The sequence below is a fragment of the Heloderma suspectum genome, chromosome 6 (genome assembly GCF_057233095.1).
Source record: "Heloderma suspectum isolate Gila_16-S chromosome 6, 16-S_ref, whole genome shotgun sequence".
NCBI lineage: Eukaryota > Metazoa > Chordata > Lepidosauria > Squamata > Helodermatidae > Heloderma > Heloderma suspectum.
In genome coordinates this window covers 91,106,606-91,120,801 of record NC_139463.1, presented here as the reverse complement: position 1 = coordinate 91,120,801, position 14,196 = coordinate 91,106,606, and the positions used below count along the sequence as shown (strand labels likewise).

Below are 14,196 nucleotides of genomic sequence, written 5' to 3'. Positions count from 1 at the left end.
CAGCAACCTTTGTGGTTAAAAACCTTTAGTCAGGGCTTGCTAACTGCTGGAAATAAAAAGCTTCATTGGAAAGTGTTCTGTAAACCTGTGTAAATATAGTGCATGCATACATACATACTGAAGGGGGCAAGCAGAAAGCAGGCAGAAAGGACTTCTGTATCTATGCGACCACAGTTGAGAAGGCTCTGTCGCTTTTGCTTTCCAACCTCAGCAAGTTTACCGGCTGGTTTGTGTCCTGCATTGGCTGTAGCAATCTCAGTGATAGGGCTGATCATAAGGCAAAGTAATAAATCAGGCCAATGTTCCAGCAGACAGATTTCAGGCAAGGGTGTGTTTAGGCAAGGAAGGAGTGGTTGAAAAGGCAGCAGTCAAGCACAGATAGGCAGTCAGATGCATACACAATCCAGTGGCAAAGCCAAGCAGGAGTCCAAGGTCTGGAGCACAAAAGCTCAAACACAAACACAGAAGAAGTTGGTGAGACATTGTTTCCAGCAGCTAGGAAAGCATAATGTCATTTAAATATATTTTAGCATTGTCACTTTGAGATTTATTCAATTTATTGATTAATGTTGGGTTTAAATAGCGTATACAGCCACAGAAGTCATTTTCAGTGGTAGAATTGCTCACTTTTCTTAGGCTTGTTATGATTTCTTTTTTAAAAAAATAAATTCATACAAGTAAATAGTCATCCAGGTACAGGATGTGATTTAAGGAGTAAAAGCAAGGGCTGCAGACCTCAGCTGGTTTAGTTGGTCAACTAGTGAATGTGTAGGATGGGGTTAGTTGTGTCTTAATCAATGGGGCTGAAAATAAGGGGCATATACCTTTAATTGTTTAAGTGCTTTCATAACCCAGGGGAGTAACCATGTTAGTTTGCTGCAGCAAAAACTATGAAATGTCTGTTGCACAATAAAAACTGACACATGTAAGCTTTTAGCTATGCCATAATAGTTTTGCTATGTTTTTTTAACAAGAGATTTTTTTAAAAAAATCCACCCTGTTGAAGTTGTTCTTTCCTTCAAATATTTTCAAAGGTTTTGATGACTAAATTGTAAGATGTCCACACTTCCTTTCTATCTTAAAAAAGTAGTTGTGTTTTGATTTTAATAATATGCTGTTTAATTAGTTTGGACTCCTAATAGCAATGTATTATGGCAGGAAAATTGAGGAGAAAACTGAACGGTATGACAAAGGCAAAATAAGGATTTTAATAAGGTCACATTGAAAACTATGGAAATAATTTTTAATACATCACAGAAGTATTCTTCAAGAAAAGATTATAGATATAATACCATTTTCTGTCTTGTTGTGGAGAAAAGTGCCTGATATTTGATAAGATATTGCCATTTTTATGAATGAGTAAAATTAGTCATTTTTTGGAGACAGATGAACTTATGAATTAATGCTCTGATCTCAAGTCAAGTATAGGACTTCTGGGTTTGCAGAATCCCCTCTTACACTAATGAATGGTTATTTTAATTCCTTCCTCAGTATAAGGGACATATAGACCATCAATCCCCTCTGGTTTGTTTGAGAAGCACAAGGAAATGGAATGGGATTAGGTAAACATCAACTCTTTTACAGTGTAGCTGGAAATAGCTGTAGCTAATTCTGATGTGTTGACCTGGCATACTTAAGTGTATCTTCTGGATCACCATACCTTACGGAAACAAAAAGAAAACAAATTCTTACAGGGGTTCACCAATCTGTGAATGATATGGCTCTTCATGGAAGCTATCTGGGTCTCTAGGCATGAAGACAAGAGAAGTTATGCCATCGACAATGAAGTCACCTGCTTTAACATATCTGTGAAGAATAGGGAGGGGATCACTGACAGTGCATTTTTTAATTTGAGTCTTGCATGCCATGAGAGGCAGCATCAGCAGTACAAGCACTAATACCTCCATTTAAAATGTAAATTCACAGTTACAATCATTTGCCTGGGTTCCATGTGATTCTTAACAGTCTCCAAGAATAGGCTAGCCTGAGCCAAATGGCTGTTCAGTCCTCACTCTACTCACATTATGAACTGAAGCCTGGAATTGAAAACTTGAAGAGAAATCACTCTGATAGAACCTTTCCTAATCCCAATTTCTAGCTATGGATTTGAAGAGAAAAGGGCATACCATACTATCCATCAGCTCTCAGGCCTTAGCTTTTCTGGAGAGAATTCGGTCTCCAGATGGGTTTTAAGAAGAAGCAGAATTAATGACAGTCATTTTGATAATTACAGGAGGAAAGGAAATCTCTATGTTCATATTTTGTTTTCTCTGTGGCATTGTGAAAAATAAATTTCTCTCCTCTACTTGTCTTTTCTAACTTTTTCATGGAACAGCAAGAGACGTGTCAGTTTGGACTGAGGCAGAGTTAGAGAAACGTACCCAATGATTAGAAAGAGAAGGTTTAGGAGATGAAGGGGGAAGAGAAGAACAGGGCAATCTGTTATTAATGCAAATATTGGGCATTATCTAATGTTAGTCCTATGTAGAGTAGAACCATTGAAATGAATGAGCTGAAATTCATTTCAATGGTTCTGCTCTACATAGGACTAACATTGGATGCCACCTATTATTTGTACATGTATATAGGTTAGTGTTGATTTAAAAGTTCTCAAGGAAAATTTCAGGTCAAAATTTGGCTGGGTGCTTTTTCACAGGAAAGGTTCATTCTGGTTGGGGCTTTCCATTTGTACTGGTCTATTGGTTCTGAGTGAGAGTGAGTTTAAAAAGAAATGTTTTCTTTAAAGCTCCAGGCAGGGAGAAGCTCTTCTCAGCGGTCATTAGTTTTTCTGTCCAGAATTCCCCAGATATAGTGTAGTTCCAAGTTATTCTGTGGGGGAAATGGCAGCTGCCACACACACACGCATGTGCGTGCACACACACACACACACACACACACGGTAATGGCCCCTATCCACTTGCAGCCCTATGAATGTCAAGCCACACAAATGTATCATAGCATTTCCCCCCATCACCTGAAATATTGCAAATAGGACAGTGTATTGGGTATTTGGGGGAGGGAGGGAGATTTTGTTAAATCATCGTATAGACCTTGCTTATGAAACTTATATTCCCTACCCACAATCAAATTAAAATCCAGAGGGCAAGTCAGGGCTTCTCTACATGAGGCCTTTATCCTGCAATCAAGATGGGTTGCTCACAGGTATTTGCAGGTCCTTTACATGACACCTTCACCCTCCAGCACCTCTCCTGTGCTTTGTTACCCTTTCCACAGCTTTATTTTGCAACAGGGATAATAAGCTATTTTTTCTTTTCTTTTTTAAAGACAATTTGAATCTATTTGAATCTAAGTGTGTAATGATGGAGTTGCACTATAACAGCGGCACTCTCTAGTGACTGTATAATGAAACCTATAGAACTTGCAGATAAAGGCAATCCCTGGGGGGGGGGAGAGAAGAAGAAGTGTGTGTGAAGGCACCTATCTTAACCCTGCAGAAGCCCCAGTAAAGTTATGGGGTTAAAAAAAAACCTGTTGTGGAGAAGCGCTCAATCTCCATTCTGGTTTAAATATTTGCAAATAATCTTGTACATTACATTACAACAAAGTGCACTGGCATGTATACAGGCACTGTAATGAGGTACAGCAGAAGCCGGGGGATCCATTCTTGTCTGTGGAGGCAGCCCAACACATATTTCCTGCCTAAGGCAAAGGCCAACAACTCCGTTTGCCGAAACAGACCACACTCACAGTTGCAATTTAAGATCAAGACTGCCAGTGGGAAAATGTCCTCCACAAGTTTGAGGATAGTAGCTAATGTTGGCAGTGTCAGGGCAGCTGTGTGACACACTAACTCCTTGCCCCCTCCCAGCTTCTCTTGCCAGAAACAGTTGTCTTGTTCTACCTAATGGTAGGGATGGTCTTGACTCTGGTATCTCCACACTGTCCCAACATGTGCCATAGACTTTGTGCATCCTCTGGCATATGCATACCCTATATGTACATCCAATTGTGATGTATGTGGCAGGTATAGGGAAAGGGTTAGGGTTAAGCCACTTAACAACCACTGTAGGGTCCAGATTCATTCTGACTTAGGTCTCATGATCATCACAGCTCACCATGGTTTATTGAAGTCAGAATGAGCTTCAGTGTCCATGGCTGCCAATTTGCCTCTTCAAGCCCTGGCCATGGCTTATCACGTCATTCTGAACACTAGAAGCATGGCTTGTTCCAGAGGAAATCAATCCTCCAATAACTCATGCTCTGTTGTGCAGTTATTGAATGGTTGTTTACCCTTCCAAGAAACCATGCCACCCTGGTTCAGATGACATAGTGAACCATAGCAACACTTCACCAGGGATTGAATTCAAAATGGCTGCAGGCATGCACTGTAACCCACCATGGCTTAAATAAGCTATGTTGGGCAGTGGCTATCATGCAAACCAGCCCATTAGGTCTCACTACGATTTTAGATGGACCAATGGCCTGACTGATGGGCAACTTATCTTCATTTATCATACATACAGAATTGTTCTGAAAATTTTGGTCTCCACAGCTGCCATCAAAGGTACCTAAAATGCAACTCCAATGGCATCCAGTTCTTTAAATACTGAAAATGTGAAAGTGATCCTGAAATGGAGAATCAGTGCAAAGGGGGTTTTTTATGTTAATGACAATTCCATTAAGGATATCCTGATTTTTTTGTTTATTCAATGTTTTTTCCCCCTCATAAGCTCTTCCCTGGTATTTAATTCAGGTCTTAGTACAATGAGGTAACATTTTGGGAAAAATATGCAACCCAACAATCCAACACTAGAAGCTAAGATGGAGAAGACCTCCACAGCTATCATGTATTTCCCCTTGGTGCTCAGGTAGGTGGGAACAAAGGATAACCAAACACTGCAAAAGACCAACATGCTGAATGTGATGAACCTGGCCTCATTGAAACTGTCAGGCAACTTCCTGGCAAAGAAAGCCACAGTGAAACTGATAAGGGCCAGAAAGCCCATGTAGACCAGGACCCAGTAAAACATGTTGGCAGACCCCTCATTACAGCCCAGTATAATTTCTTCAACCACCGCGTGCATGTCAGCATCTGGGAATGGGGGAGAAATTGCCAGCCATACAATGCAAAGACATGCTTGAATAAGGGAGCAGCAAAGAACAATGGAGTTGGCCAGCCCTTTCCCCACCCATTTCCTGATCTTGGATCCCGGCTTTGTGGCCATGAAAGCCAGAACCACTGTGATGGTTTTTGCCAGCACGCAAGACACAGCCACTGAGAAGATGATGCCAAAGCTAATTTGTCGGAGGAGACATATTATCTTCCCAGGTGAAATGATGAAGAGAAATGTACAAAGGAAGCATAGGAGGAGGGAGATGAGGAGAGTGTAGGTGAGGTCCCGGTTGTTGGCTTTGACAATGGGAGTGTTGTGGTGTTTCAAAAATGTCCCAAGCACCAAAAGTGTGAAGAAAGAAAAGGAAAGTGACAAAAAAGCTAAACTGATCCCCAAAGGTTCTTCATAGGACAAGAAGGTTGCTGTCTTGGAAATGCATGCATCCTGCTCTTTGTTTGCATATTGGTCTTCTGGACATTCAGAACAGTCATCCATGTCTGAAAATGAAAATATGTTTTTCAGTTTTTCTCAAATATTTTGTTATTATTCTTTTAACACACATTGTTCATTACTCAGGGATATGAAAGGATTATGACAATGATTACTTTTTATTTTCATGTGTGTGTTATGATAGTATTGAATCATTTTATTATTTTATTGTGGTTTGGGGGGGTTGTTTTTATCGCTTATAGGTAGCAAACAAATCTAACTGTAAGCAGCTTGTGCGTAGTATATGTTAGGGGTGTGTTTTGGTTTTGGACAAATCTCGAACCTCATCAGGATGATTCAGACAGATTTGGGAGTGTCTGTGTTGCAGTGAGTCTCCTGTGAAGTGGACTGAATCCAAAACTGAACACTTGTGAAGATTTGAGATTCAGAAGGGAACAAAAACAGAAACAGAGGTAGTGAGTCTCCCAAAACTGATACATTTCTCCCTAAGCTCTCTCTCTATGGAAAAGAGCAGAACAGGAGGAGCGGGGAGAGAGAGGAGATGTATTTTTGTGACTGGCAGCTCTAGTTTCTAATCACATTGAATCATTTTATCAGGACTCTATTATCCCAGTGCATTGAGGATGGGATGTTGAAGTAATATATCACATCTCTTTGCTAATTCTGTCGCTCAGGAGCAGGAATGTTAAAAGAGTTGTGTCGATGTCTATGGGAACTGGGAGTGTGTAGCATTGAGTACTTGCTTGGAAAATGTTGGAAGCTCAAGTTCTTCTGTCCTGCGACTGGATGCTTCACAATAATCATCTGCCCCTGCCCCTTCTTACTTTCCAACAGGAGGTTGGAAGATGGTTTTAGTCAAGTGGGTGTTAACTGCATACTTTTTAAAAAGTTAACAGCCTCCTATAGACAAGCTCTTTGTGGAACTGTTTTAGATTATTTGATTGAAATTATATTATACCTGTCTTTTAATTATTGTTAGCCACTTTGATTATTTTATAGACAGGAAAGATAGAAATCCTGGAAATAAAATCAATGGATAGCCTTCTGGCACCTTAAAGATTAATTGCACAATCCTATCCAGATAGTTGGCAGCCTCTGAAATAGGAGGCTGCCAAGTATCCAGTGCAGGGCAGCTGGATCACAGAGGTGATCCTTGCCTCTGTGTTCCAGCTGCCATGCATTTTTTTGCTAGATGGTAAATTTCAGCTGTTTAGCCACGGCTTCAGGAAGGTGGAGGGAAGGAGGCCATGCACCTCATAGGAAGCTGCATAAAGTGCCTTCAGTGGTCTCCTCCATACCCTGGGACTGCCCTGTTTTCCCTGTCTCTGCACTCAGTTTCCAAGCACCAAGATGTAGCTGGTGCAGAGAGAACTACGCCAGCTATGAGGGGGCAGGGGAGGGGAGCATGTTTTCTGGGAACCACATTCGGAGCCCTGGCTCCAACCTCAGTTCCCAGAAACTGAAAAATCTCATGGCCTTCTAGAGAGTGTCTAGTAGGGATGTATGAATCCCTTACTTGTTCCAGTCGGGGCATCCGCTGGGGGGGGAGGTGCTCCATCCCTCCCCCCAGAATCCTCGATGGGGGGGAGGCAATCCTGTCCTCCCCCCCCGGAATCCTGCCCGGCCAGCTCTGCTCAGCGGCGGCTCCGCAGAGCAGTCAGCCAGGGCCATCCGCAGCCGGACTTCCGGCCACGGATAGGCTGCTGCAGAAGCAAATGGCGGCCGCCGTAGTGGCCACCATTTGCATCCTTCCAGCCTGCCCTGATAGGCTATGTAAGAATCTACGTAGCCTATCACGGCATGCCCCCCCAAAAAATGGCGTACGCAAATGGTGGTGGCTACGGCAGCTGCCATTTGCGTTCCCTATTTTTCGGCATTCTAGCCTATGTAAATATTTACATAGGCAATTACAGTGAAAAAAAGGGAACCGGAAATAGCGTAGTGGGCGCTATTTGCGGTTCCCTTTTTTTCGCCGTAATTGCCTAAGTAAATATTTGCATAGGCTAGAACGGCGAAAAATAGGGAATGCAAATGGTGGCCGCCGTAGCCGCCGCCATTTGCATATGCTGGTGCATTTTTTTGGGGGGGGGTCAGCCGTGATAGGCTACATAAATTCTTACGTAGCCTATCACAGCTGCAAGGATGGCAATGGCGGTCGCAGCAGCCTGGCCGCGCCAGCCAGGAGATCAGCCACCGCCGCCGAATCCACCGTATCCGTCCCAGGTAAGTTCCATCCTGGGGGATTCTGCGGGGGGGGGGGGAAGGAGGCCATTCTGCCACGGAATCCATGGCGGAATTCTTTGCCATCCCTAGTGTCTAGTGGCCATAGGATTGATCCCTAAGTCATTTATGAGGGAATGAGATTTTTGTGTACCACAGTCCCTTCATCAGATGCATGATGTGTTACCCTGAGTTACATGACAACTCAGGATACATCCATATATACATTTGGGGTTGTATTACCAGTGAGGATGGAGGAAATGGATTGCAGAAGATATAATCTCATTAATAGCAGTGGCCATTCGCAAAATGTTGTTGGTAATGGAAATATTGTGGGATTGGGTAAGCCAATTAACATGTATAGCATGATTTAATTGAGAGAGAGAGAGAGAGAGAGAGAGAGAGAGAGAATTTCCCAATTCAAGCTGAAGGAGAAAAAACTGAATGCCTGATTAATTGTAACTTAGCACTTTCTTGTTCTAATATCAGTTTTAAGTTTCTTCGCAGACAAATGACCACTTTAAGGAGAATCGTACATGAACTTTGATCCAGGACATGCCTTCCATTAGATCAGGGCTGTATTTTATTTTGGATAAGCTCTCAGGGCCCACATTCCTGTGGTGGGCACAGCCAAAGGCCAAGGGAGCTGGATAAAAGCAGAAGTGGTGAAGTCAAAATTACCACAAATACCTGCATATTTCACTTTAAAGCTCTTATTGCCCATAAGTTAGTTTTAGGAGAGGCATTTCAACCTCTTAGAATGGGGGGAAAGCTACACAATAGCTAGGAAACCACCAAACAATGAGTGGTCAAGGGAAAAGGGTAGGGCCTGTTGAAGAGGATGGATTTGGCCCCCAAGTCTGAGGTTCTGCACTGCTGCATTGGAGGAAGGGTGGTACTCATTCAAGAATTGTCTGTCAGATTTTGGGGGGTTTTCACTACACAACAGCTCACTTCATTCAGCCAGGTCTCCTGACCCCATGCATAGGATTTTCAGGGTGGTGGAAGGGCTGCCATGGAAAGTAGGAGGCAGGGAAGTCCACTTACATCAGCAAATTGGTCAAGTATACCTCTGGATCCAATCCACAGTGACCTGAGGCCATGTTCTTAGTGTGTGTGTGGATGCACACACACCTACACACATTTTAGATGTCAAATTTGCATTAACTGGTGTTAATAATGTGATTGTCACACACACACGCACACAATGCATCTGATGAAGTAGATAGTACTCTATGAAATCTTACACACTCATAAATGTGTCACTCTTTAAGCTTCCACAAGACTCTGTTGTTGTTTTTCACCAACAGACTAACATAGGTACCCCTCTGGAAATTGTTACAGTACAAATGAAGTAAATAAGTGTGTCCTAGACTACTGTAAGTTTTTGAGTCTGTCACCCAAAGTCCTGATTGAAACAAACATTTATTTTCTCCCATAGAAGGCTGTTGCTCCCATTGCAACTGTAATGTCCTAGCTCTTTTAGAAAGTCGGTGATGAGTTGTTTGCAACGTACATGTGTTAGAATCAATTATAGCAGGGCTGTGGGGGTAGGCGACATGTGGCTCTCCAGATGTTCTTGGACTGTTACTCCCATCAGCCCCAGCCACTATCACCATAATATTGCAAGTCCAACAATACCTGCAGTGCCAGAGGTTCTCCCTCCATGCAATACAGTTGGGGACAGAATATAAGGAAAGAATGTTAATTTAAAGCAGGGTGAGGAAGAAAAGACAGAAATGAAATTATAGGCTTCTCAGCTCTTTAGAGTCTCTGGATATACTGCCAGGATGTTACCAATATCTGTTTTTTTTATCAGTTCTTCAATAATTATATACAAGTTCTTTAATAACATTTCTCCCTCTCCTGCCTGAAGTAAATTTTGACCCTAACCCATCTCCCTAGTTCTTGATATGAATAAATTACACTTTTATTCCATCTCTACTAGTGTAACCTTGAGTTTTGACAATAAAAATACTTGGTAGAATGTCATTCACCACCATCGAAAAAAATAAAGTGCTGCAGTTGGGGGCATTCTGTGGTGGTGGTGATGGTGGTGGCTGGATCTCCATCCTACACACAACAACCTTGCACATTACAGTTCTTACCATTCTTGTTTGCCATTTTCCCTTTGGGGCATGAGAGGCAATCATAACAACAAATCTGCTTGTCTTCCTGCTTTTGTCGGAAATAACCAGGGGGGCATCTTTCAGTACACACAGACAGGGGCAATGCCTAGTTAAAAATGGGGGAAAATTAGAATATTACCACTCAGAACATGTTTGGAAATTCATATGATTGCTGGATCAACAGTTAAGGAAATAGGCAGAAGGTCATGAATAAAAGTATCCTCAAGGTTCAAAAGGTTTATTCGAAATCCAGTGGGCTGCAGGTGTTCTTCATCAATTTTACTGGCATTTTTTTGCTTTGTGATAGAGTGGAAAAAATAGCATTCAGTAACTTTAGACTTACACCCCATGGGAGATTTTCTCTCCAGCACTGCCACCACCTATGGGGAAATTTTCCTTCACTGGGTAGTTCCACCTATGGGGTTTCTTATTTTCAACAGATGCTTATATTTCAGGGCCTTGTAAACTCTCAGTGAATATAACCCACAGTTCCACAAGCTGACCCTTTTCCACCACCTCCAATTCTGTTAGAATACTTTAAAACCTCCTGGTAGCCTGATATAATAGGCTTAGGGCTGGGTGTGAAATGGGGACCAATACTAGAGACATCATGAATTATTAAACAAGCTAATTTATTAAAGGACTATTTTGTACATAAGGGAAAAAAATTACTTTTTTTCTCATTCAAAACACTGCTTACTGACAATTCTTAAGGACTCAGGAGACACTTTACACAGTGGAAGAGTCTGCTGAAAGCAGGGGAAAGTGCAGGATAGCTTCAGTTTGGGCTCGGGTTAGGCTCAGGCTTTAGGCCTTAAAGAGCAGTTCACTAAATAAAGCAAGGTTATTTTATTTATTTATTTATTTCATTTCTATACCACCCAATAGCCGAAGCTCTCTGGGCGGTTCACAAAAATTAAAACCAAAGGTTAAGGGGTCAGCATATCATTTAAATTTTTAAGAACACAGAGAAAATGGATCCAGACCTTGCAAGCCACAGCCTTCTCAAATCACCTACTCTCTGTCTGCTGTCCCCTCCAATGACCCATTGAATAGAGGATCTCCCCTCAATAGGTAACCCATTCACTATTGTTAATAGCCCTCCATCCTAAATAGGAATCATCATTCCCTGGGAGACCAACTGACCTACATCCCCAGCCACTGAAAGCCAGTGAGTTCACACACAGCCTCCCTTGCTTTTCAAACGAGGCTCAGATTCACTGCAGCAACAGTTGGGCCTATCTATATAAAGAGGCAAGCTCTCAAGGGAGCCAGCTGTCTGAGTGTGAGGAGCCCCAGTGATGAAACATCTCAGGCCCAGTGATGAAGAGTCAGCAAACAAGTGAGTTAAGCAACTGTGTGAGTTTAGCAACAGAGCGAGGAAGCCAGGGCAGTTGACTCTTTCCTCCCTATTCCGTACTCACAGTAAGTAACTGTAAATAAATAGCTATAAATAATTTCTCCACCTTCTCATAGTAAACAACTAAGTTTTCCAGGGAAAACACACCCAAATAATAATAAAAAAACAGTTACGAAGGTAGAAAGCCAGCAGAGGGGTGGGGGCTATCCATTGTATTGCACTGAGTGCCACATGTATGACTATCTACCCGCTGGATGGAAGTTGTGGGTGTGTGCTCAGGGTAATGAACTCCTGGCTGTCAGAGAACAAGTTCATTCCATTGAGGCCAAGGTTGCTGACCTGGAGGAGCTAAGAGAGGCAGAGAGGTTGTTGGATGAGACCTCCAGGGACCTATTAGCTATGTCCCACTCCCAGGGTGACAGCTCCTCTGCTGTCATGGAGAATGCAGGTGTCAGGGTAGGAGGGCATCATTCTGAGGAAGAGGGAAATGATCCTTTAGGAGGGACCCATTCCTCAGAAGATGGGGGAGGGAATCCTCTCACACTGAGGACGTGCCTCCAGTGGGAGGGGGACTTGTGGTAGTGGGAAATTCGATCATTAGACACATAGACAACTGGGTTTGTGATGGGTGTGTAGACCACATGGTGAACTGCCTGCATGGTGTGAAGGTTGTGGATATCACACACCATCTAGATAGTCTAGCAGTTAGTGCTGGGGTGGAGTCAGTCGTCATGGTACGTGTTGGTACCAACAATGTGGGGAAGTGTAGTCGTGAGGTCCTGGAAGCCAAATTAGGTTGCTAGGTAAGAGGCTGAAATCCAGGACCACAAAGGTGGCTTTCTCTGAAATGCTACCTGTTCCACATGCAGGGCCAGCTAGACAGGAGAAACTGAGGAGTCTCAATGCATGGATGAGACAGTGGTGCAGGGAGGAGGGGTTCAGATTTGTTAGGCACTGGGGAACATTTTGGGACAACTGGGCCTGTACAAGAGGAATGGACTCCACTTGAACCAAAATGGAACCAGACTGATGGCACTAAACAAAAAAAAGGTGGCAGAGCAGCTTTTAAACTAAGTCCCGGGCTGGGAGAAAGCCAACCGGAGCTGGGAAGCATCCTTGTCAAGTTAAAGCATCCCAAAGGGATGAAGATGAAAACGTTTTTGATTGCCCAAATGTAGAATGGGAAGAAATAGGCCAGGAGAACATAATAGCCAGTCAAAGGGACCAGCAACCCAAAGCAACAGATGCATACGCCAGAGGCATCTGGGAAGGGACACTGTGTATAGGTGTTTTTTATGCAAATGATAGAAGACTCCAAGCCAAAATGGGAGAGTTGGAGTGCTTGATTTTAGAGGAAAACCTGGATATAGTGGGCATCACAGAAACCTGACAGAGAGGAGAGAACCAGTGGGATACAGTCATCTCTGGATATAACCTCTATCGGAAGGACAGGAAAGGATGTACTGGAGGAGGTGTTGCCCTGTACATCAAGGAGAGCTAATTTAGTGCTAGAAACATGCTATAGTCCCCCAGATCAGAATGCTCAGATTGATCTTGAGATGGAAAAAGAAATCAGGGAGCCCTCCAAACAAGGAAGTGTTATAATAATGGGCAACTTCAAATGCCCCCACATTGATTGGCTAAACACATTTTTCAGCCACAACAAAGAGGTTAAATTTCTCGATGCCCTAAACAATTGTGCCATAGAACCATTGGTCATGGAACCACCCAGAGGGGATGTGACCTTGGGTTTAATCCTAAGTGGTGTTGCCCAGGACCTAGTACGAGACATTGGAAATGGTGATTAGAGTGCGATCAGATTTAATATATATTTCAGTGGAAAATTGCCCAGGAAGTCCAACACAGTCACATTTGACTTCAAAAGAGGAAACTTCTCTAAAATGAGGGAACTGATGAAAAGGAAGTTAAAAGGGGGAGTCAAGAGGATCAAATCCCTTCAAAATGCTTGGAGATTACTCAAAACCACAATAACAGAAGCCCACCAAAAATACCACAGGTTAGGAAAAGTAGCACAAAGTCCATGAAGTTGCCAGCATGGTTAACGACCAGTGTTAAGGTAGCTCTTAAAGAAAAGAGAGTGTCCTTCAGAAAATGGAAGTCTTGCCCAAGTGAGGAAAACAAAAGGGAGAACAAGCTTGCACACAGGCAATGCAAGCAGACAATAAAATATGTGAAAAAGCATTTTGAAGAGCATATCGCTAACAATATCAAGGCCAACAATAAAGAATTCTTTAAATATATCAGAAGGAGAAATCTAGCTAGGGAGGCAGTTGGATCACTGGATGACAATGGAGTTAAAGGAGTACTGAAGGAGGACAAAGGGATTGCAGAAAAGCTTAATTAATTCTTTTCAACCTTGTTCACTGCAGAAGAGATAGGACAGATACTTGTGCCTGAACTGATGTTTTCAGGAAGGGAGTCTGAGGAACTGAGGGAAATAATGGTGATGAAAGAATTAGGGATGGCGGAGAATTTCTCCCCGAAACTTCGGGGGGCCGAGCGCCAACGTGTTCGGCCCCCCAAACAAGTTTTGAGGAGAAATTCTCCGCCCCCCCGCCCCCCCCCGCGACGGGACTTACCTTTGCCGAATGTCCCTCCTGGCGGCGGGTCCGGCCGGCAGTTCGGCGGGTGTTCATGCGGGGCGGGAGTGGCAGCCGGTCTTTCAACCGGCTGCCGCCGCCGCCATTGCAATAAAAGAAAAAAAAAACGCCCCCGTGATAGGCTACATGACGATTAACGTAGCCTATCATGGCTAGATCTGCAAAGTCAGCCGTGATAGGCTATGTAAATCATCACGTAGCCTATCACGGGTGACTTAAAAAAAAAAAAGTGCGTACGGATAATGGCGGCCCCCATAGGGAGCCACCATTCCCATTCCTTATTTGGTTGCTGTAGTCTACATAAATCTTTACGTAGACTACGGCGAAAATAAGGGCAACGC

The 14,196-nt window shown here is 43.2% G+C and overlaps 1 protein-coding gene across 1 annotated transcript; it reads right to left on the bottom strand.

Moving 5' to 3' along the window:
* Nucleotides 1–4,642: 4,642 nt before the first annotated feature.
* LOC146341804 (vomeronasal type-2 receptor 26-like) lies at nt 4,643–13,942 on the bottom strand. Its single transcript, XM_084808417.1, has 3 exons — nt 13,835–13,942; nt 9,854–9,980; nt 4,643–5,572 (listed from the first exon to the last, which is right to left on the bottom strand). Exons 1-3 carry the CDS (start codon nt 13,889–13,891, stop codon nt 4,668–4,670), a joined length of 1,089 nt encoding a protein of 362 aa, XP_084664543.1. The 5' UTR covers nt 13,892–13,942; the 3' UTR covers nt 4,643–4,667.
* Between the last annotated feature and the right edge of the window lie 254 nt (nt 13,943–14,196).

Excerpts from the sequence above, each read along its gene's own strand:
- LOC146341804 (XM_084808417.1), bottom strand. The coding sequence starts at position 13,891 with ATGAACACCCGCCGAACTGCCGGCCGGACCCGCCGCCAGGAGGGACAT. Across the intron at positions 9,981-13,834 it reads AGGAGGGACATTCGGCAAAG|GCATTGCCCCTGTCTGTGTG; the intron begins GTAAGTCCCGTC and ends ATTTTTAACTAG. Across the intron at positions 5,573-9,853 it reads GAAAATGGCAAACAAGAATG|ACATGGATGACTGTTCTGAA; the intron begins GTAAGAACTGTA and ends TTTCATTTTCAG.